The sequence below is a fragment of the Melanotaenia boesemani genome, chromosome 4 (genome assembly GCF_017639745.1).
Source record: "Melanotaenia boesemani isolate fMelBoe1 chromosome 4, fMelBoe1.pri, whole genome shotgun sequence".
In the NCBI taxonomy this organism is placed as follows: domain Eukaryota; kingdom Metazoa; phylum Chordata; class Actinopteri; order Atheriniformes; family Melanotaeniidae; genus Melanotaenia; species Melanotaenia boesemani.
In genome coordinates this window covers 1,953,823-1,974,090 of record NC_055685.1, presented here as the reverse complement: position 1 = coordinate 1,974,090, position 20,268 = coordinate 1,953,823, and the positions used below count along the sequence as shown (strand labels likewise).

The 20,268-nt window shown below is 45.4% G+C and overlaps 3 protein-coding genes and 1 long non-coding RNA gene across 11 annotated transcripts; 1 reads left to right on the top strand and 3 right to left on the bottom strand.

Annotated features, from left to right (window-relative positions):
* Positions 1–1,432: 1,432 nt before the first annotated feature.
* On the bottom strand, positions 1,433–2,418 carry LOC121638790. The gene is made up of 2 exons (XM_041983781.1): positions 2,185–2,418; positions 1,433–2,151 (listed from the first exon to the last, which is right to left on the bottom strand). Exons 1-2 carry the CDS (start codon positions 2,416–2,418, stop codon positions 1,621–1,623), a joined length of 765 nt encoding a protein of 254 aa, XP_041839715.1. The 3' UTR covers positions 1,433–1,620.
* Positions 2,411–6,737, bottom strand: LOC121638788. Of its 5 annotated transcripts, XM_041983775.1 has the most exons (10): positions 6,700–6,737; positions 6,532–6,594; positions 6,379–6,444; positions 5,769–5,837; positions 5,571–5,672; positions 5,389–5,457; positions 4,505–5,291; positions 4,219–4,460; positions 2,602–3,832; positions 2,411–2,520 (listed from the first exon to the last, which is right to left on the bottom strand). In XM_041983775.1, exons 1-8 carry the CDS (start codon positions 6,728–6,730, stop codon positions 4,355–4,357), a joined length of 1,293 nt encoding a protein of 430 aa, XP_041839709.1. In that variant the 5' UTR covers positions 6,731–6,737; the 3' UTR covers positions 2,411–2,520; positions 2,602–3,832; positions 4,219–4,354. The 5 variants fall into 5 exon arrangements, with proteins under 5 accessions (XP_041839709.1, XP_041839706.1, XP_041839710.1 ...); XM_041983772.1 differs by having other exon boundaries at positions 6,532–6,719; XM_041983776.1 differs by having other exon boundaries at positions 5,769–6,238; positions 6,532–6,718.
* A 2,407-nt stretch (positions 6,738–9,144) lies between these two features.
* On the top strand, positions 9,145–19,690 carry LOC121638789 (thioredoxin-related transmembrane protein 2-B). 4 transcript variants are annotated; one of them, XM_041983780.1, is made up of 10 exons: positions 9,145–9,445; positions 9,959–10,019; positions 11,972–12,085; positions 14,011–14,087; positions 14,159–14,265; positions 14,343–14,408; positions 14,481–14,610; positions 16,259–16,885; positions 17,557–17,807; positions 18,153–19,690. In XM_041983780.1, exons 1-8 carry the CDS (start codon positions 9,257–9,259, stop codon positions 16,439–16,441), a joined length of 927 nt encoding a protein of 308 aa, XP_041839714.1. In that variant the 5' UTR covers positions 9,145–9,256; the 3' UTR covers positions 16,442–16,885; positions 17,557–17,807; positions 18,153–19,690. The 4 variants fall into 4 exon arrangements, with proteins under 4 accessions (XP_041839714.1, XP_041839711.1, XP_041839712.1 ...); XM_041983777.1 differs by lacking the exon at positions 17,557–17,807 and having other exon boundaries at positions 14,343–14,610; positions 16,259–16,492; positions 19,186–19,690; XM_041983778.1 differs by lacking the exon at positions 17,557–17,807 and having other exon boundaries at positions 14,343–14,610; positions 16,259–16,868; positions 18,602–19,690.
* Positions 12,421–12,834, bottom strand: LOC121638792. Its single transcript, XR_006010079.1, has 3 exons — positions 12,820–12,834; positions 12,484–12,567; positions 12,421–12,453 (listed from the first exon to the last, which is right to left on the bottom strand). It is a non-coding gene; the product is annotated as an uncharacterized LOC121638792 (long non-coding RNA).
* Positions 19,691–20,268: the final 578 nt, after the last annotated feature.

Genomic DNA, 20,268 nt, shown 5'->3' with positions numbered 1-20,268 from the left:
TATAGATGTTTTTTAAATAGTCTTACAAAGAGCAGACTTTAAAGTTAATCATAAACTTCAACCAGAAGCATCAGAGGAAACGTCTCAGTCTACAGCTGCAGAGGAAAACCACAACCTGCAGGACCTTAGACACCAAGCTGGTTTCTGATCACCATCAGCAGAGAATTTAATGATTTTAAACTTGGTTAATTACAATTTTGTTCTTGTGTTTCTTTCAGGTTCAACCTCTCCAAAGCTGGAGAGGTAGTCTGCCAGAAGAGGAGCAGACTGAAGCCTGACAGAAAATACGTTTTTAAATAAAAATCTATGACACATCACAATGTTTTTTTCTACATATTTTTTTAATCCCCCAAAACTCATTTCAATTACAGCTTAAAACGCTTCTGTCTGCCTGCTGTCCTCAATCCTCGCTAACAACCTCATGGTAGCAGAACCACTTACTATGTTTCATCTTAGTGCTCACAAACATGCTGATGGAAAGAGTTTTAGTAAAGCGATCCAGTAGGCCACAAAATTGGATATATTTCCCTGCTCCCAGCCGCGTATAGGTGGAACAGACAGCCAATCAAATGGCAGCATTTATGTCGCTGTCCAAGGTGCTGAACAGCACTGTCCAAGGTCCTGAACCTTAATGTGTTTTTACCCTATTTTACAAGTTTGAATCCCACGTATGACAATACTTGTTTATTAAAACAGATGTTTTGACTCTGTAAATGAAAATTCTATATGTTAAATTAATTTTTCATTTATATTTTTATTTACTAGTATCCATCGGGCAAATGAATAAGTATTACTTAAAAGTTAAAATATTGGTTAATAGTTATGAAAAATTAGACTTCAAACATGTTTAATGTTATTTTACAAGTTACAAACTTAAAACAAACATTCCTTTCATCAATTATTATGAAGTATGAATACAAATGACTAAAGATCAATAAGACTTAAGATGTAACAAAAATATTGTAATATTTTGCTGGTAGTACAGTTTGTCACTCATTAAGTCCAGGCCTTCTGCTTAAATATTGAGTACCCATAATGAAATGATTGTATCTCAGTAACCCCAAGGTCTATTTGAATACATTAGGAAAAGGAATATTTGTTAGACAAGGCATGGCAGTTTATTTGTATATTTATTTGTTTATTTGTGAATGAGGGAAAGGTTGTCAATGACTGAATGATTGAGAAAGGGTGTAAAGAGGATAAATCAATATCAACATGTATTCATATTAATAAAAAATAAAACAAGTGTATAAACACAATTTTGCTGTAAAAAATAAACACATTTCCAGATATTTACAATAAAAATATTAGATAATGAATGAAGCAAATGGTTGTAAGCAAAAGAAAACTTAAAACTTATGTAGAGCACTCTATATAATTGAACATGTATGTAAATATAAACATGTTCAAGACGAAATAATTCGATTACCTTCAATAACTCTACAATAACTTAATACTACGCAAAATCTTTTACATGAACAGAAAAAACCCTTAACTATATAAAATATATACAATCTGATTATTTTCTTTCTTCCACCCATCTCTTTTTTTTTCGAGGTCATAAAATGGAGACTTCTGGAATTCTTTCCAGGTCATGTCTTTTTCCATGCCCTGGCCACTTTACAAGGCATGCACCTTGGAGGGGCAGTATATATATTTCCCCGCCACACCAGGAAAGCCCGTGTGGATGTGTGGGCTGTTTGGTCCTTGCTTCACCGAATTGTGGCAGAACCTGCAAAGTCGGCCGGGCCGTTGGCTTGTCTCGGGCCTCTTCCTCTTCTTCTCTAACCGCTCCTCCCCCCGCTGCTTTGTGGCTTCCAGCTCCCTCTGAAAGAACTCGGTCTGGGCAAACTTTTCAAAGGGTATCTTGGAGTCTGAAAGGCCCTCAGCAGCAAACAGCTGATGGACTTTCTGGGAACAGTAGAAATAACGGAGTGGCCCCTGTTGATATAAAAAGTGGATGGATGACCCATCTGTCTCATAGCGAGACTTGGGCTGTCCACAGGCAAGACAGGTCTTAGTTTGCCGATACTGACGATACTGCTGCTGCCTCACCAAGATGCCCTCCACAATCCTCTCTACGGACTCCTCTGTCAAAGGGGTGGGTGGATTAAACAGAGCTGGCTCCATGGTGACTACAGGAACGCTGGTTGTGTCACTTCCAGCTGTCAGGGAATGCTACAACTGCTGTGTCTGCTGGAGTTTCTCTAGACTGATGTTTAGTGACGATTTGGCATTGAGCATCTTCGCACTGTTGCTGACATATCGCGATATGTGCATCTTGGTGGTGGGGTGTAACATGCTATTTGGATCAGATGCAGACAGATGGACCAGTTCTGCATATTCATGATCCACCAGCTTCAGCATGTCCTTCTTCCCGCGATGCTTCTGCAATAACCGATCAACGGCTGCAACCATGGGTGGTGTCCAGCACAAAAACACGTCCACCTGTTTTGATGGGCCCAGTGCGAGCACTCCTTGGCGATGACTGTGGTGGAAGGTGCTGGGGAGGTGAAATTTCTAGTACACAAAGAAAAGAGGGATGATTTAGATGTTAAGACATATTAACACAATGTACAATTATATGTTATATCTACTTACCCATCGCAGCTGGAAGCTTCTGAGGTGATTCTGGTGTGTCCTCTTGTTTTTGGACGGCAACACGAGGAGACAACATTTGAGAGGGTGGAGCCCAGCTGGAAGAGGGAGCCGTGACTCTAGTTAATGGAGCAGGACGGGTTGGAGCAGGAACAGGAAGGGCTGGAGCAGGAGCAGGATGGGTTGGAGCTGGACGGGTTGGAGTAGGATCTGGACCTGTGAATGGCACACGGACAGGAAGTACTGCTCCCTCATCTCTCTTCCGAGTCCGGTGCTTGTCCCAATCCAGAGGGACTGGACGGCAGCCTGGCTCATGGTAATCTAGGCCAAACTTCTCGCCTGTGTCCCTGTCTGAGAGGTGAAGCGCAGGGTATTTTACCTGTCCAGTCACTCGTCTGGAAGCAGAGTTTATCTCAGCAATGAGAGCTGGATCAAACACGGCCGGCAGGACCAGGGATGGCTGCTTGAGGTCTACCAACCGCTGGTAGTTCCATCGGGCTACACCAGTCATACCCTGAGCCTGGAAAAGCTCGGTGGATACTTGTGTGCCGGTGATACACTGGGTTTGGTGGAAGTGATAGCCCTCCTGCTGTGAGGTGCCTTGACCGGGATCCAAATCGGCACTTTGGCACCCTCACCAGGGACATGGTTGAGCTGGATCATTCCACCATTCCTGTACATGATTCCCTCTGACAGTTCTGGGTCACTCAGGCAGCCGCGGAGCATATGGACTCTCTGGATACGCCAGGTCTTCAGCATTGATGACTTGAACAAAGGGACATTGTCTGGGTCTGTGGCCAGATGAAAGTGTCTCAGGACTTTTTCCACTCTGTCGAGAAGCTCAGTGGGTGGTGGGATCCGTGTCCTACAATGCTCACGGATGTGTTGCTTTGTTGGAGTGGCTGGATGGATCCCACAGAACTTGTAGGCTTCCTGAAGCCTTTTCAAACCCTCCTGGTCCACAATGCTGAAGGCCGCAGAAAGCATCTGGCAGAAGGAACTGTACAGGGGATGATGCTCCGAGATGCAGGCACGGGAAAATCGCCTCATGCAGTGAAAAAGGTCCAGCTTCATGACAATGTTGCTGTTGTAATGGGAGTGGGAGGCACAGGTGTTGTGAAGTGGTCCAGAAGTGGCCCAGGCCACAATGGAGGGAGTGGTCTTCCATGCTTCCCAGTTGTCGTGTTCTCCAGGGATGATGGAGTCCTGGATCCTGAAAGGAGCACAGCAATCCCTGAGGAAGAAAAAAATTCCAGAACAATTCAGATATTGTGTTTGCATTGCATTGTACTGTACAGTATGGCAAAACCTTGCAAGGTCACATTTCATGTACAAGACAATCCAAAAAGCTTTATATAAAATATTAAATGCATTACAAAGGGTGCAGAAGATGCATTGAAAAGTAAAAGAATGAAAAACACAGTTTAAAATTAAAAATAAAAAGACAACAGAGACACAGTGCAGATTTGGACTTTTAAATAGGACTTTGTGATGCCCTAAATGTGGTTTTCAAATTTTAGGTCTGAGTCCATCACTACACTCAGATTTCTGGTCTGGTTGGTGGTTTTTCTACTGTGCTACTTGTATGTCAGTGTGAATGTATGAAGGAAACAGTCTCACCTGTCCACCCATTGGTGACCAGCCTTGTCCACGCCAGAATCTGCGTACCTCTTGGCCAAACCCTGATACATGGGCTGCAAGGACTTATCTGTCTCAGACTGAACCATCACCCACGACACTATCATCCAGTTCTCATTCATGATGGCGTAGCTGGACATGACCCCAGAGGCCAGTGTGACTTCTTGTGCAACTTTCCTCGTGTGGTCTGATCTGAAGACCTGCCCAAATGTGCCCTGGAGGAGCTTTGAGATGGCTGGCTCCTGACGTTTAAACTCATCAAGCAGACAGTCTGTCAGTGACACCGCGCCAACCACTGGGGTCATCAAAAGGCCCAAAGTCCCGTGGTGTGTTGTCCTTCCTGACAAACTGGCTGATAGTCCTCTGCTGCCCATACCTGCCTGCCTCTGCGTCTTGGACATTTTCAATAGCATGCAAGCAGGCCAGGTGAGCTCGTTCATACTTGAGATGTATGAGCTCATTTATCTGATTTGCCATGTCTGCAGGAGACTTGCCGGTTCGCCGCAGCTCGTCCATGACAGACCTACAGATGGCCTTTTTGTAGGTCACAAAAGCAGGCAGAATGTTGGTGAAGCGCTTAGACAACTTCTCCAGCCAGCACGGGTTGTCTGCAAACCAGCGCCTCTGACAGACCCTGCAACGGAGCCGTGAAGCCAGGATGTAGTACTGCCCGCTGGTGCCAACAATTACTCGTGGTCTGCCCACACCAGATGACACCACCTGTGGATTGGTACAGCCATAGAGGCAGGGCAGGATGTAGTTGTTCCGTAGCCTCACCATGAAATCACTCTCTGGCTTCCAAAGGAAAAACGGATGCAGCTGGAAAAAGTTTGGTGAAGGCAGGTCAGCCACTGTATCCATGAGCTCTGGTTGCGGAGGGAGACGCCACAGTGAGATGGTGTTCCCTGGATTACGCACTGGGCCTGACCCAGGCCACAGCCCAAGGTCTTTAAGCTCCATCTTCATCCACAGCTTTTGTTGTGGAGAACAGTTCCAGCTGCCCATGTCATAGTCAGGCGGGGGAACAACAGCTTGTGGCTGTGCCGATGGAGCTACTATCTAAAAACAAAAAAGATATAACACAAGAAAGGTATTAGACTCAAAAGATCTAATTATGTTTCAAAGACTGAGTGGAAAATACTCAGTTCTTACCATCTTCACTGGTATCCTCTATAACAAGTTCTCTCTTTGCAGAGGAGGCAGCAGTGCTTGTGCTGGGACCTGAAAAAACAAATGCAACCCTTCTGTTATGTATATGGGACGAGAACATCAGTCAAGAAAATTGTACTGGCTTCTAAAAACTGTGTGTTGATCAGATGTGTCAGTAGAGGTACCTGTGACTGACTCAGGCTGGTTTAGTTCAACCCCTTCCTTTGCAAGGAATGCCAGCTGTGGTGGTAGAGGCACAGTGGCTCTTTGCTTTATAGCTGTTGAGGCTAGAACCAACATAAGGTAAATAAATAATCATATTTCACTTTATATCACAATACTGAGCCTACGTTTGATTACACAAGGAAGAAATGAGCTTTTACCACCAGCTGTTGATGCCTGTGGTTCTGTTACTGTGACTGCAGGAGGTCTGGACAGCACTGCAGCTGGGGCTAAAGAGAAAAAATAAGTCATTCCAGCATTCACAGTGTGTGCAAATGTTGGTGTTAGTAGGAACTCAAACAGCAGCAATAGTCTTAGTTCTCCTGCTTGTCAGAGCTTCTCGGTTGTTTTTTTTTTTTTAGGTCTAATTCCAGCAGATGCCGCGAACAGATCATTTAACCTTTCTAATTAGTATTGGCTCTAAGCAGGAGAAACAATATGACTTCATGAACAAGCATGCATTTTAGTGTTAGTAACTGATATTTATACAGAAAAGAAATGGTTTTACTTACCCTCGTGTTTGAAATCTGACCATCACTGCGGGGATCAATTCATAGCCTTTATGGCAATCAATTCAATTCGTAAGGGAATTAGGGCAACGGTAGCATGCCAAATTGAAACAGGAACTTGGCTGGAACGTAGCCAGAATGTAACCAGAACGCATAAACAAACAAAAAGAAAACCACAAGTTATGTCTCAGTTTAGGAGGGATATTCGTCACGTGAGGGAATCCCACCCCAGCCCTGAAACCTCTTATTTTAAAAAAAAAACCTGGTTCTGCTGCCGGTGACACAGCCACTGGAGCTGGGGTTGCCAGAGGTGCTGCAGGTGCTTCTACTGCAAAACAGTGAGATAAATATGGGAAAATGTAATGCAAAACACACTAAGTAGGATTCAGTTCTATCACAATAACTTTCTACTCACTGCTCAGTTTGGAGGGTGAGATGTTTAACATAGCGCTTTCCAGCTCCAAGTCTTCATCCATCACTTTGGTGTAGAGAAAGATTAAAAAGAGGAACTGGTGGATCAGTGTAACATGAATCATTCACTTCAACCCCCCCCCCTCCAAATAAATTAGTAAAGTTAAGTTACCCAAAGGTCCCGCTCTGACATTTTCAGTCATCAATGGAGCAGAGGAACACTGCTGCTTTCTGCGCAGGTACTGCTGCAGCTTGTGCATCCGTGTCCCTGGATAACAGCTTTTCTTAATGATGAAGTCTACATATCCATCGCCTCTGCTGTCCCAAATTTCCCTCCAAGTGCTTTTGCTCCGGGACCCAAAGCCAACCAGCTGCTCGTCCTCAGGAGAGGCCGCTGCATCACCTGCTGCACCACTTGCTGAGCTCTCTTCATAGCTCAGAAGAGAGCTTACTTCTGCAAAACTGAGGGCATAGCTCACAAAGCTTGATAAACTGTCTTTGGCATGCCCCTCAGTCTTGCAAATACCTGCTTCCTCTTCCTTCTGGACATTTCTGATGAGGTACAACGTGTACCCAACATCGTTCTCCAGAAGCCACCTGAAAGACTTTCCCTTGTATTTTCCAAACTGGAGGATGTAGTCCCCCAACACCTCGGTCGCATCTGAAGCGTCTCCACCTCTCTGCCGGACCACAGCCAGCGCGTTCTGCCGCACAAGGGCCTCCTGTAAAAATAGCAAAAGTCATACTGTTCAAAAGAGGAGACAAACACTAATTACCGAATTACAGATAAAAATAAAGATATAAATACAACTTTACTATTTTTGCAGCTAAAAGCATTAGAATTAATTGATTTTGGTGGGAGTTACAAACAGCAATAATAATAATGAATAAAACTTGTCATAAAATGCTATCTGACCACATTGAAATAATTATTTTATTATAAGAGGAATATAATCTGTGAGTAAAATGTAATCTGGCGATTTTGCGTGAGATGAAACTATGAAACTCATGGGCCTTGTGGTGTAAAATTATGGAATAATAAGAATAATAACATCTCAAACAATGTCCTGATGTTGCAATCGCTTGGTTTTGCGATGTCAACCACAACGGCTTTCTTCTGCTGTTTGTCCATCACCACAATGTCCGGCTGGTTTGCCATCACCATTTTGTCGGTCTGGATCTGGAAGTCCCACAAGATCTTAGCTCGGTTATTCTCTACCACCTTCAGAGGTGTTTCCCACCTTGACCTCGGGGCTTCCAGCCTGTACTCCGCACAGATGTTCCTGTACACTATATCAGCCACTTGGTTATGACGCTCCTTGTAAGCTTTCCCTGCCAGCATCTTACACCCTGCAGTTATGTGCTGGATTGTCTCAGGGGCCTCTTTGCACAGTCTATGCCTGGGGTCTTGTCTTGTATGGTAGATCTGGGCCTCTATTGCTCTGGTGCTCAAGGCCTGCTCCTGGTAGTAACTGACCATATCTATCAGTATAGTAAAGTATAGTATAGTATAGTGTAGTGTAGTATAGTATAGTATAGTATAGTATAGTATCTGATAGTAACTGATAACACCTGATAGTAACTGATTGTATCTGTTAATATAGTATAGTATAGTATCTGATTGTAAGTGATCTTATCTGTTAGTATAGTATAGTATAGTATAGTACAGTATAGTATAGTATAGTATAGTATAGTATAGTATAGTACAGTATAGTATAGTATAGTATAGTACAGTATAGTATAGTATAGTATAGTATAGTATAGTATAGTACAGTATCTGACAGTAAGTGGCAGCAGCATCAAAGGACTCCAACATCTCTCCCTTAGAGCACCTGTCCCTCTCCTCTCATCCTCATCATAAGTTAATTATATTCTGGTTTCTGGTCGATTCAGATGTTTAAGTAGTTGTTTTGCAATTACTATAGAAACCTATATGTCTTCCCACACGCAACATACATCGTACTGTTGCTGTTCAGCTCCACGTGTGATGCTACGAACTGAGCAAGTGAGAGATGCTGCTGGCCCCTACCTGGGCCATTTCTCATACGATTATGGCAGGCAGAAGAAAACGTAGTTCCTGCCAACTGGGTATAATTTAGAGAAGATCCTGATATTGAAGTTACTTTCCGCTATATTCCAGTTTGTGATAGACTGGATTTTTACCCCAGATTAGTAAAATATCGATTTTCAAACATGAAAATCGAATCTAGAACACAAAAAGCTGATATGTTGGTATTGCTCCGCACATCACTACTACTTATTACAAATTCGTCCTGAATGACCTCCACGCCACTTTGCGTCATTTTAAACCGGTTTGCTTTACGATTTATCTGACTGTAGACAGCAAAGCTGAACCAAGTTTTCCTGAGTTAACCACCAAATCACAGGAAATAACTTTGTCCTTTAACATTAAAAGTCCTACGTAGTAAAAGGAACATTGCCACACCGTTTGGGTATGTAACACAATATAATACAGAGTATTATTATATTGTAAAACACGTTTTAATTAATGATAAACTTTATATAAAAAGAAAAATAATGCATCCAAGTCGTTTATAATTAGTTTTATTTCGGACATGCAAACCGGAAGTTGTATACATCCAGTTTTCATAGATGCTACTTGCTCACAAGCTAGCAGCCATTGTCAGCTAGCGGTTTCTTCTCTTTAAACTCCGGACTCTTTCTTATTCACGTCACATTGCAGCTCGAGGACAACAGTTTACCAGAGAATGGCTCTGCTAACGCCATTATTTGCCTTCCTGTACCACCTGCCGCAGGTGTACAAGTGGCTGCTAAAGCCGTACTATGTAGCATCTCTCTTCATGTGTTTAGCTTTTCTGGCCGTCCGTAAGACGCCTGGTATTTGCGATCATCTGTCCACGCAGAGAGAGGACGGCAACTCCTGCGACTTCGATTGGGTTCGTAGAAAATACCAGAAATGATCGTCCAGGATGTGGGATCAGCTTCCGGTCCAGGCTCTAGTTCTGTTCTCAGCCATGTGGGGAGATTAGTTGTTTAGCATATTGACAGACATGAGTAATTCATTCCTCCATTGTCCTCTTACACATTAGCTAATTTAATATACTAAAATACGCTCTTACATTATACTTCTAAATGTTTGAGAGTGAAATTAATTGTGTTGTTGGCTATCAGTAAAGAAAATAAAAGCCTTGTGGAGAGGGGCTGCAGTCATTTTAAAGTCCTATAAAACAAAGCAAATCCAGAAATATTAGGATTAATAAATTTGCAATCTCCTTGCTTTGTCCTGTCATTGACCAGATATAATACAGAACATTTTATTTTGTTTAATGGCATATTTGTGTGCTTTATGCTAACAGCCAGAGCTCCACAACAGGAATCAGCACTGTTGCATAGAAACATCTGGAACCAGCATGTTGGCTGGACTGTTGACCTCATGTTTGTGTTTTCAGAGAGAGGTGGAAATCCTCATGTTCCTCAGTGCCATCGTCATGATGAAGAACCGAAGAGCGAGTGAGTACAGATGTTTTCTGAGCTGCCTGCCATCATTTTCTGATAGCCATTTCTTATGATGAGGATGATGACACGAGTTTTTACAGTGAAATCACAGGATGTGGTTCAGCATCGTCTTGCTGAAATCTGCAAGGCCTTTCCTGAAAGAGACGTTGTCTGGATGGGAGCAGATGTTGCTCTAAAACCTCCATGTACTTTTCAGCATTGATGGAGCTTCACAGATGTGGAAGCTGCCCACGCCATAGACACTAATGCAGCCCCATCCCATCAGAGATGCAGCTTTTCACCTGTCCACTGATAACAAGCTGGATGCTCCCTCTCCTCTTTAGTCTGCAGGACATGCCGTCCATGCTTTCCACAAACTAGTTCACATCTTCATCCAGGTTTCCACTTTGCCTCATTTTAAATGAGTTTTGGTCCAAAGAAGACGGCATTGGTTCTGGATCCTGTTCACATCTGGTTTCTTCTCTACATGATGGAGCTTTAACCTGCATTTGAGGATTTCATTGTGAACTGTGTTCACAGACAGTGGTTTCTGTAAGTCTTAGTGAGTCCATGCAGTGGTTTCTGTAAGTCTTAGCGAGTCAATGCAGTGGTTTGTGGAAGTCTTAGCGAGTCCATGCAGTGGTTTCTGTAAGTCTTAGCGAGTCCATGCAGTGGTTTGTGGAAGTCTTAGCGAGTCCATGCAGTGGTTTCTGTAAGTCTTAGCGAGTCCATGCAGTGGTTTGTGGAAGTCTTAGCGAGTCCATGCAGTGGTTTATGTGAGTCTTAGCTGGTCCATGCAGTGGTTTGTGGAAGTCTTAGCAAGTCCATGCAGTGGTTTGTGGAAGTCTTAGCGAGTCCATGCAGTGGTTTGTTTAAGTCTTAGCGAGTCCATGCAGTGGTTTGTGGAAGTCTTAGTGAGTCCATGCAGTGGTTTCTGTAAGTCTTAGTGAGTCCATGCAGTGGTTTCTGTAAGTCTTAGCTGGTCCATGCAGTGGTTTGTGGAAGTCTTAGCGAGTCCATGCAGTGGTTTGTGGAAGTCTTTGCGAGTCCATGCATTGGTTTCTGTAAGTCTTAGCGAGTCCATGCAGTGGTTTCTGTAAGTCTTAGCGAGTCCATGCAGTGGTTTCTGTAAGTCTTAGCGAGTCCATGCAGTGGTTTGTGGAAGTCTTAGCGAGTCCATGCAGTGGTTTGTGGAAGTCTTAGCGAGTCCATGCAGTGGTTTCTGTACGTCTTAGCGAGTCCATGCAGTGGTTTCTGTAAGTCTTAGCGAGTCCATGCAGTGGTTTCTGTAAGTCTTAGCTGGTCCATGCAGTGGTTTGTGGAAGTCTTAGCGAGTCCATGCAGTGGTTTGTGGAAGTCTTAGCGAGTCCATGCAGTGGTTTGTGGAAGTCTTAGCGAGTCCATGCAGTGGTTTGTGGAAGTCTTAGCGAGTCCATGCAGTGGTTTGTGGAAGTCTTAGCGAGTCCATGCAGTGGTTTGTGGAAGTCTTAGCGAGTCCATGCAGTGGTTTGTGGAAGTCTTAGCGAGTCCATGCAGTGGTTTGTGGAAGTCTTAGCTGGTCCATGCAGTGGTTTCTGTAAGTCTTAGCTGGTCCATGCAGTGGTTTGTGGAAGTCTCAGCGAGTCCATGCAGTGGTTTGTGGAAATCTTAGCTGGTCCATGCAGTGGTTTCTGTAAGTCTTAGCTGGTCCATGCAGTGGTTTGTGGAAGTCTTAGCGAGTCCATGCAGTGGTTTCCAGTAGAGAATCATGTTTGCTTTAATGCAATGCTGCTGAGTCTAAAATGCCTCAGTCCAGCTGGAAGTACAGCACCGCTCTTCTTCTATGCGTGGTGATTTTAGGCTTCAGGAACAATTTATTTACGCTGAATATGATGTATCATTTTCATTGGATTATACTGAAATTATGCTCCATCATCTCCTGCTGACATGTTAAAAACTAAAGTGTGTGTGTGTGTTCTCGCCATCAGTAACGGTGGAGCAACATGTGGGCAACATCATCCTGTTCAGCAAAGTGGCCAACGTGATCCTGTTCTTCCGACTGGACATCAGGATGGGCCTCCTCTACCTCACACTCTGCATAGGTTGGTCCAACGCTTCTACATGTCCACTGATGCTGGATCAGACCAGGGCTTTGCTCCGCTGTTAGAGCTGGGAGGCTCCATGATACGTTTACTGGGTGGGATTATTATCAGAGAAACTATTCTAATGCCAACAATCTAGAAATAGCAAACTCTAAATCTCTGCTGTGTGCAGCATAATAAATCCTTCACATTAACTCAGAGAAACAGATGAAAAGGAGCAGGACCTCCACCTGGTCCTTTACCTGTTCCTCAACCTGGACCAGGACCTCCATCTGGTCCTCTACCTGTTCCTCAACCTGGAACAGGACCTCCACCTGCTCCTCTACCTGTTCCTCAACCTGGAACAGGACCTCCACCTGCTCCTCTACCTGTTCCTCAGCCTGGAACAGGACCTCCACCTGTTCCTCAACCTGGACCAGGACCTCCACCTGCTCCTCTACCTGTTCCTCAACCTGGAACAGGACCTCCACCTGCTCCTCTACCTGTTCCTCAACCTGGAACAGGACCTCCACCTGCTCCTCTGCCTGTTCCTCAACCTGGACCAGGACCTCCACCTGGTCCTTTACCTGTTCCTCTACCTGGACCAGGACCTCCATCTGGTCCTCTACCCGGTCCTCTACCTGGACCTCTACCTGCTCCTCCACCTTGACCAGGACCTCTACCTGCTCCTCCACCTTGACCAGGACCTCCACCTGCTCCTCCACCTTGACCAGGACCTCCACCTGCTCCTCCACCTGGACCAGGACCTCCACCTGGTCCTGTGAGGCTTCTTTCTGGAAACTCCATAATGAAACTGCTTTTGAACTTTTCTTCAGAAAGCAGGAAAACATCTGGCTAGCTCCGACTTCCAGGTGCTGGTTGAGACATAAATAATCCAGGACCAGAGGAAATAAAGAACCTGGACCACTGCTGGAACTAGACACTCCTTCTGCTCCAGACCATCAAACCCTGACCAGTAAGAGACCTTGCGCCCAGTCGCCTCGCTGGAACAGAGAAGCCGTCCGTCATCCCCAGAGTTTAACCTCCAGTAAATGAACGCTCATGCTGCTGGAAGAGTGAGTTAAACATCAGCTTCATTAACCAGCTGCTGAACGTTCCCTTTACTTAGTGCTGCTGGTTCTTCTGCAGGACGGACCTCCTGCTTTCCAGGCTGAGGCGTCCTCCACCATCACCTGGATCAGACGTCCCAGCAGGAGGAAGGAATATGTTAATCTGGATGGAAAACTCCGCTCGAACAGACGTTCCCATGAAAACACTCCTCTGTTGAGCTGTTATGGTTTAGATAGAAGCTTTTATAGTAAGTGATGATAATGAGGGAACTTTACGATGAATTAATATCACAGTTATTAGTGAAATCAGGACGGCATCACTAGTCTACACACCTGGAAAACTCGGTCTTTCCCACCATCCTCGTCATAGAATCTTTACGAACCCTTGCCGGAAAACCACTTTTTCTCTGCAACAGCTGATCAAGGGTTTAATGAGTGTCCAGGAGTCGGGTCCATGCAGCAGCAATCAGCAGCCCTGAACAGGTCTAGTCTTTAACTGCATCCTGGATGCCAGTCCAAACCGCAACCACTGCATTCAGGAAGTGGATTAACCATCCTGCTTCCTCTGCTGCTGCCGGATCTCTGCTGCACATTTAAAGGGTTTGACCTGGATGGAAGATGTTGGTTCCAGCTTCCGGGAACAAGGGTTAGGTTTTGGATCAGTCTTGTTTAAACTTAATATATATTGATTTAGTGTTTTTATTGTTCTTAGTATTATGCGTTTTAGGATGTGTGTTGTATTCTTTGGCTTGTGGTCGTATGTTTTGTCTGTTAAATGTGACAATGCACTTTGAGTTCCTTGCAACTGTTTTTTCCAGCGTGGTTTCCTTCTGCATATGGCAACTAAACTAAACTAAATCTCTTGCTGTGTTTCAGTGTTTTTAATGACCTGTAAGCCCCCGCTCTACATGGGTCCAGAGTACATCAAATACTTCAGTGACAAAACCATGGATGTGAGTAAAAGATGCGTTCAGTGGAAGTATTTAAAGGCTGGATCCTGACTGTGTTTGCTGTGCGTGACCAGGAGGAGCTGACCAGAGATGGACGTGTGACCTGGATCGTGGAGTTTTTTGCCAACTGGTCTCCTGAGTGTCAGTCCTTCGCTTCGGTCTACGCAGACCTCTCTCTGAAGTAGGGCTCCAGTTAAGATGATGAGGTCCTCGCTAGCATTAGCACAGTAATTAAAGCTGTTCTCTACTGTGCTTCAGGTATAACTGCGCAGGTCTCAAGTTTGGCAAAGTGGACATCGGTCGCTATGGAGACGTTTCCAAAAGGTATGTTTCCATCCCTTTGTCTCATCTCGAGGACCTCGGTCTGTTTCCACAGGGTTTCTCATCCCTCTGCAGGTACAAGGTGTCGGCATCTCCTTTGTCCAAGCAGCTTCCATCGCTGGTGCTGTTTCAAGGAGGGAAGGAGCTGATGCGGCGCCCCCAGGTGGACAAGAAGGGCAGAGCCGTCTCCTGGAGCTTCACCGAGGTCAGCTTTTTACAATTTAAGGAGCTGGTTTACACTGGTTTATACTGGGATTAACAGTTCCAGCCTCGACTGGTTTATACTGGTTCATACTGGGATTAACAGTTCCAGCCTCGACTGGTTTCTACTGGGATTAACAGTTCCAGCCTCGACTGGTTTATACTGGTTTATACTGGGATTAACAGCGCCAGCAGTTAAAGTTGTCTTTTAATGAATCCAGGACGATGCCAGTACGGGAACCTTCTTTGATCTTTTCCGGATTGGAAACAGGACCTCTCTTTTTGGGATCTAGTTGTTGATGGTGAAGTCTGTTCCTCTCTCAGCTCCCGTCCTCGGCTCTTTATCTACTCCTTCCGCTTTGCTCCAGGGTACCTTTAATGACACTTTTAATTATCTGCTTTAGGAAAAGTTTCAGATTAAATTGGCAAGATCGGTCAATAAAATGTATTAGAAGCATGCCTTGTCTGAGAATCTACATCCCACTTTTTTGCGTCTGCTCCTCACCTACCTCTCTCCTAGGAAGTCCTGACCAGTACAGTAATCCAGCCTACTGGAGATGGATACATGTCTCCTGGTCTTATTGGGAGACTAAATCTAATTCTTTTGTTTCTGAGTTGGTGAAAAGCTGTTTTAAGCTTGTTTCAGACTCCGCGAGAAGGGAGATCTTTTTTTTGTATTGGTTTGGTCAATTTTTACTCTACCAGATGCTTTGTCTGTGACAGGGTGGGATTACTTCAGGAGGATGTCTGTGCTTTTATGTGTTATGAACAGCTGACCAAGTTATTTCATATTTAACGAAAAAAGTTGTTCAAGTCAGGGCGGGGTTGTGTACGCTGCGCAGCGTGTGTTTAAATGCTACATGTGTTAAATGCTATTTACGTACTTTCTCACCACCTCGATCAGCTGTTCATTAAAACTATATGTTTAGCCTCGCATCTGTGTAATGTGGAAGCCACAACTTTCCGCTTCATTGTTTTCTGCGTTAACCACGCCCACGTCAAATATCCTGCCAATCACACAATACTTCTCGGAGCCCCACAAGAAGAAAGTTCTGCTTGGCTAGTGTGTGAGAACAAGCTGTAAGACGTCCCCATTCACATCCGCTAGAGCAAAATGACAACACTTTTATTCTCGCGGCCTCAAGAACAAGAAAAGGTTCTCGCTTCTCATGGAGGATGGAACAGTCTCTCTCTGGCCCAGTTGTCTGTATCTCTGCCTTTGTTTTATCTAGCTGGCTTCTTTCTCCTTCTACCGTCTTGCCGTTTAAAGTCTTCTGTCTGTGCTGCAAAGTTCATCGCCGGGAGCCTCGCAGATTGATTGGCTGAGGGCATCACGTAAGATGGCTTAACTTACATACAATTAGTCCGAGTGTTTCCTGATCACTACCGTGAAGATTGCAAAGGTTGCGCCAGTTAAAATAAAAGCACCACGTCAGATTTTATATTCTAGCTCCAGTTCTATGTGGGAAAGGTTCTGGGTCTGGATCCGGACAATGGTCTGCTTGTTAGTGACCTCTGGTCTGTAACATCTGATCTTTTGTCTTGTAGTGTAAATACTTGACACTGATGGTACGGAGGAGATTTACTTGGTTATTTAACATAGTCCAGGTGAAAACTCAGTCTAATCATTATTTTCTGAATGTGTCCACCAGGAAAACATTATCCGAGAGTTCAACCTGAACGAGCTGTACCAGAAATCCAAGAAGCTCAGCAAGACCAAAGGAGACAAGCTGAGCCAGTCTGAGTTCCTCCCAGTTCCTGAGGAGGAGGAGCTGGAGCAGCCAGGAGCCCACGTCCCGCATGAAGACAAGGCTGAATCCAAGAAAGACAAATAGGACAATAGGTGGAGCAAAGCTTGGACTTCTGGGAACAACCGGAGAGTCCAGGTCAGCAGACTCCTCCATCTCATCCCTCCGTTCCCCTTCAATGTGTTCAGTTTGTTCATTTGTTTATCAGCAGTGTTATTTAGAGGCAGGAAATATTCTAATTTAAAAAAAGGAGGGGAAACGAGGAACAAACTGCAGCACAGGTGTCAGAGCTCTGAGGGGGGTCAGGGTGGATTGGGCTTCAGACCTGGAACACCTGGAGTCTGTGAAATCTGCATGGTGGCTCACCTGACAGAGACCTCATCGTGATACGGGAATTAGTTTTGAAATCAGACTCATTTATCTCCAAGTATGTTTTTAAAAATCATCCTTCAACTGATTTATACCTCTGAAGTGGTCGAAGAGATCAGACACGGAGTCAGAGGTAGTTGTAGAGGTCGGACACAGTCAGAGGTAGTTTAAGAGGTAGGACACAGTCAGAGGTAGTTTTAGAGGTAGGACACAGTCAGAGGTAGTTTTAGAGGTAGGACACAGTCAGAGGTAGTTTTAGAGGTAGGACACAGTCAGAGGTAGTTTTAGAGGTCAGACACGGAGTCAGAGGTTCATCGTAGAGGTTGGACACGGAGTCGGAGGTAGTTGTAGAGGTCGGACACGGAGTCGGAGGTAGTTGTAGAGGTCGGACACGGAGTCAGAGGTTCATCGTCGAGGTCGGACACGGAGTCGGAGGTAGTTGTAGAGGTCGGACACAGTCAGAGGTAGTTTCAGAGGTCAGACATGGAGTCAGAGGTAGTTGTAGAGGTCGGACACAGTCAGAGGTAATTTCAGAGGTCAGACACGGAGTCGGAGGTAGTTGTAGAGGTCGGACACAGTCAGATGTAGTTTCAGAGGTCAGACATGGAGTCAGAAGTAGTTTCAGAGGTCAGACACGGAGTCAGAGGTAGTTTTAGAGGTCAGACACGGAGTCAGAGGTAGTTTTAGAGGTCGGACACGGAGTCAGAGGTAGTTTTAGAGGTCAGATACGGAGTCGGAGGTTCATCGTAGAGGTCGGACACGGAGTCGGAGGTAGTTGTAGAGGTCGGACACGGAGTCAGAGGTAGTTTTAGAGGTCAGACACGGAGTCGGAGGTTCATCGTAGAGGTCGGACACGGAGTCGGAGGTAGTTGTAGAGGTCGGACACGGAGTCAGAGGTAGTTTTAGAGGTCAGACACGGAGTCGGAGGTTCATCGTAGAGGTCGGACACGGAGTCGGAGGTAGTTGTAGAGGTCGGACACGGAGTCAGAGGTAGTTTTAGAGATCAGACACGGAGTCAGAGGTTCATCTTAGAGGTCGGACACGGAGTCGGAGGTAGTTGTAGAGGTCGGACACGGAGTCAGAGGTTCATCGTAGAGGTAGGACACAGTTAGAGGTAGTTTTAGAGGTAAGACACGGAGTCAGAGGTTCATCGTAGAGGTCGGACACGGAGTCAGAGGTAGTTGTAGAGGTCGGACACGGAGTCAGAGGTTCATCTTAGAGGTCGGACACGGAGTCGGAGGTAGTTGTAGAGGTCGGACACGGAGTCAGAGGTTCATCGTAGAGGTCGGACACGGAGTCGGAGGTAGTTGTAGAGGTCGGACACGGAGTCAGAGGTTCATCGTAGAGGTCGGACACGGAGTCAGAGGTAGTTTTAGAGGTCAGACACGGAGTCGGAGGTTCATCGTAGAGGTCGGACACGGAGTCGGAGGTAGTTGTAGAGGTCGGACACGGAGTCGGAGGTAGTTGTAGAGGTCAGACACGGAGTCGGAGGTTCATCGTAGAGGTCGGACACGGAGTCGGAGGTAGTTGTAGAGGTCGGACACGGAGTCAGAGGTAGTTTTAGAGGTCAGACACGGAGTCGGAGGTTCATCGTAGAGGTCGGACACGGAGTCGGAGGTAGTTGTAGAGGTCGGACACGGAGTCAGAGGTAGTTTTAGAGATCAGACACGGAGTCGGAGGTTCATCGTAGAGGTCGGACACGGAGTCGGAGGTAGTTGTAGAGGTTGGACACGGAGTCAGAGGTAGTTTTAGAGATCAGACACGGAGTCAGAGGTTCATCTTAGAGGTCGGACACGGAGTCGGAGGTAGTTGTAGAGGTCGGACACGGAGTCAGAGGTTCATCGTAGAGGTAGGACACAGTCAGAGGTAGTTTTAGAGGTCAGACACGGAGTCAGAGGTTCATCGTAGAGGTCGGACACGGAGTCAGAGGTAGTTGTAGAGGTCGGACACGGAGTCAGAGGTAGTTGTAGAGGTCGGACACAGAGTCAGAGGTTCATCTTAGAGGTCGGACACGGAGTCGGAGGTAGTTGTAGAGGTCGGACACGGAGTCAGAGGTTCATCGTAGAGGTCGGACACGGAGTCGGAGGTAGTTGTAGAGGTCGGACATGGAGTCAGAGGTTCATCGTAGAGGTCGGACACGGAGTCAGAGGTAGTTTTAGAGGTCAGACACGGAGTCAGAGGTAGTTTTAGAGGTCAGACACGGAGTCAGAGGTTCATCGTAGAGGTCGGACACGGAGTCAGAGGTAGTTGTGGAGGTCGGACACGGAGTTTTACTTGAAGAGGAAGGGTTCACGTTTGCACTAGTTAGATTACATCTTCATTCATTCCTGTTTTATCACTCCATCACATTCTTCTCTATTCAACATGGCCGACCTTATGTATGACACCATTAACGTGATCTTTTATAGGGTAACTAGTTTTTTGTTTGGAAAAAAAAGTCATTCCTTGTTTTAATTTTTCAGACCTTTCCATCAGTGAGGTGAAGTAAACGTGAGCAGCATCTCATTCACCACTAACTCCAGGTAACTCCAGGTAAAGCAGACTCTAGTTGCATCCCAGCTCACTCTGATAAACATGTAGGAATTTCACACCATCCTGGAGCAGAATGATGTCCTGGAACATCCACGTGAGTGGCAGATTTTCATGTTTCTGATTGGCCACTGATCATGTGTCCTGTTGAGGGATTTTGTTTCCTGACTTGGAGGAAGACGTCACCTTCCAGCGTCATCTGAGACGTCCACTTACCCGGGCAGCTTTAGTTTTAGTAAAGTCTTTTGAACATTCAGAAGTTTTATCTTGTTTTTGTCTTCAACATTCCAGCAGTGAAATGTTGAACACTGCTTAGTATTTTTTAACCTACTTAGGTTTTGTTGACATGCTGTATTTCATTGCATCTACATTCATATGTTTGTATATTTCTGCTCCTCAAAAACTCCAGTTTTTGTTAAAATAAAATGATGCATCTGAGTTGTGTCACGAGTGGTTTTAATTCAAGTTTCACTGATAAGATGATGAAATTACTGGCAGAAAAACCAAAACTTGAGCAGGACACAAATATTTTATCAAAGTTCATATTTTGTTTGTCAGTAAACACCAACTTCTAGTACCGGGTCGTCCTCTATCAAGCTGCTCTACTGGACTGAGATCTGGTGGCTGTGGAGGCCGTTGGAGTCCAGTGAACTCATCGTCATGTTCTAGAAAGCAGGTGGAGATGATCTGAGCTTTGTGACATGGTGCATTATCCTGCTGGAAGTAGCATCAGAAGATGCTCCACTGTGGTCATAAAGGGATGGACATGGTCAGCAACAATACTCAGGTAGGCTGTGCTGGTTAAACCAGGCCACGTTGGTACTAAGGGGCCCAAAGTGGACCAAGAAAACCTCCCCCCACCATCACACCAGCAGCAGCCTGAAGCGTTGATCCAAGGCAGGATGGATCCATGTTTTCATGATGTTTCCAGCAGATTCTGAGTCTAGCATCTGAATGTGGAGCTGAAATGGAGACTCATCAGACCAGCAACGTTTCTCCATCTTCTATTGTCCAGT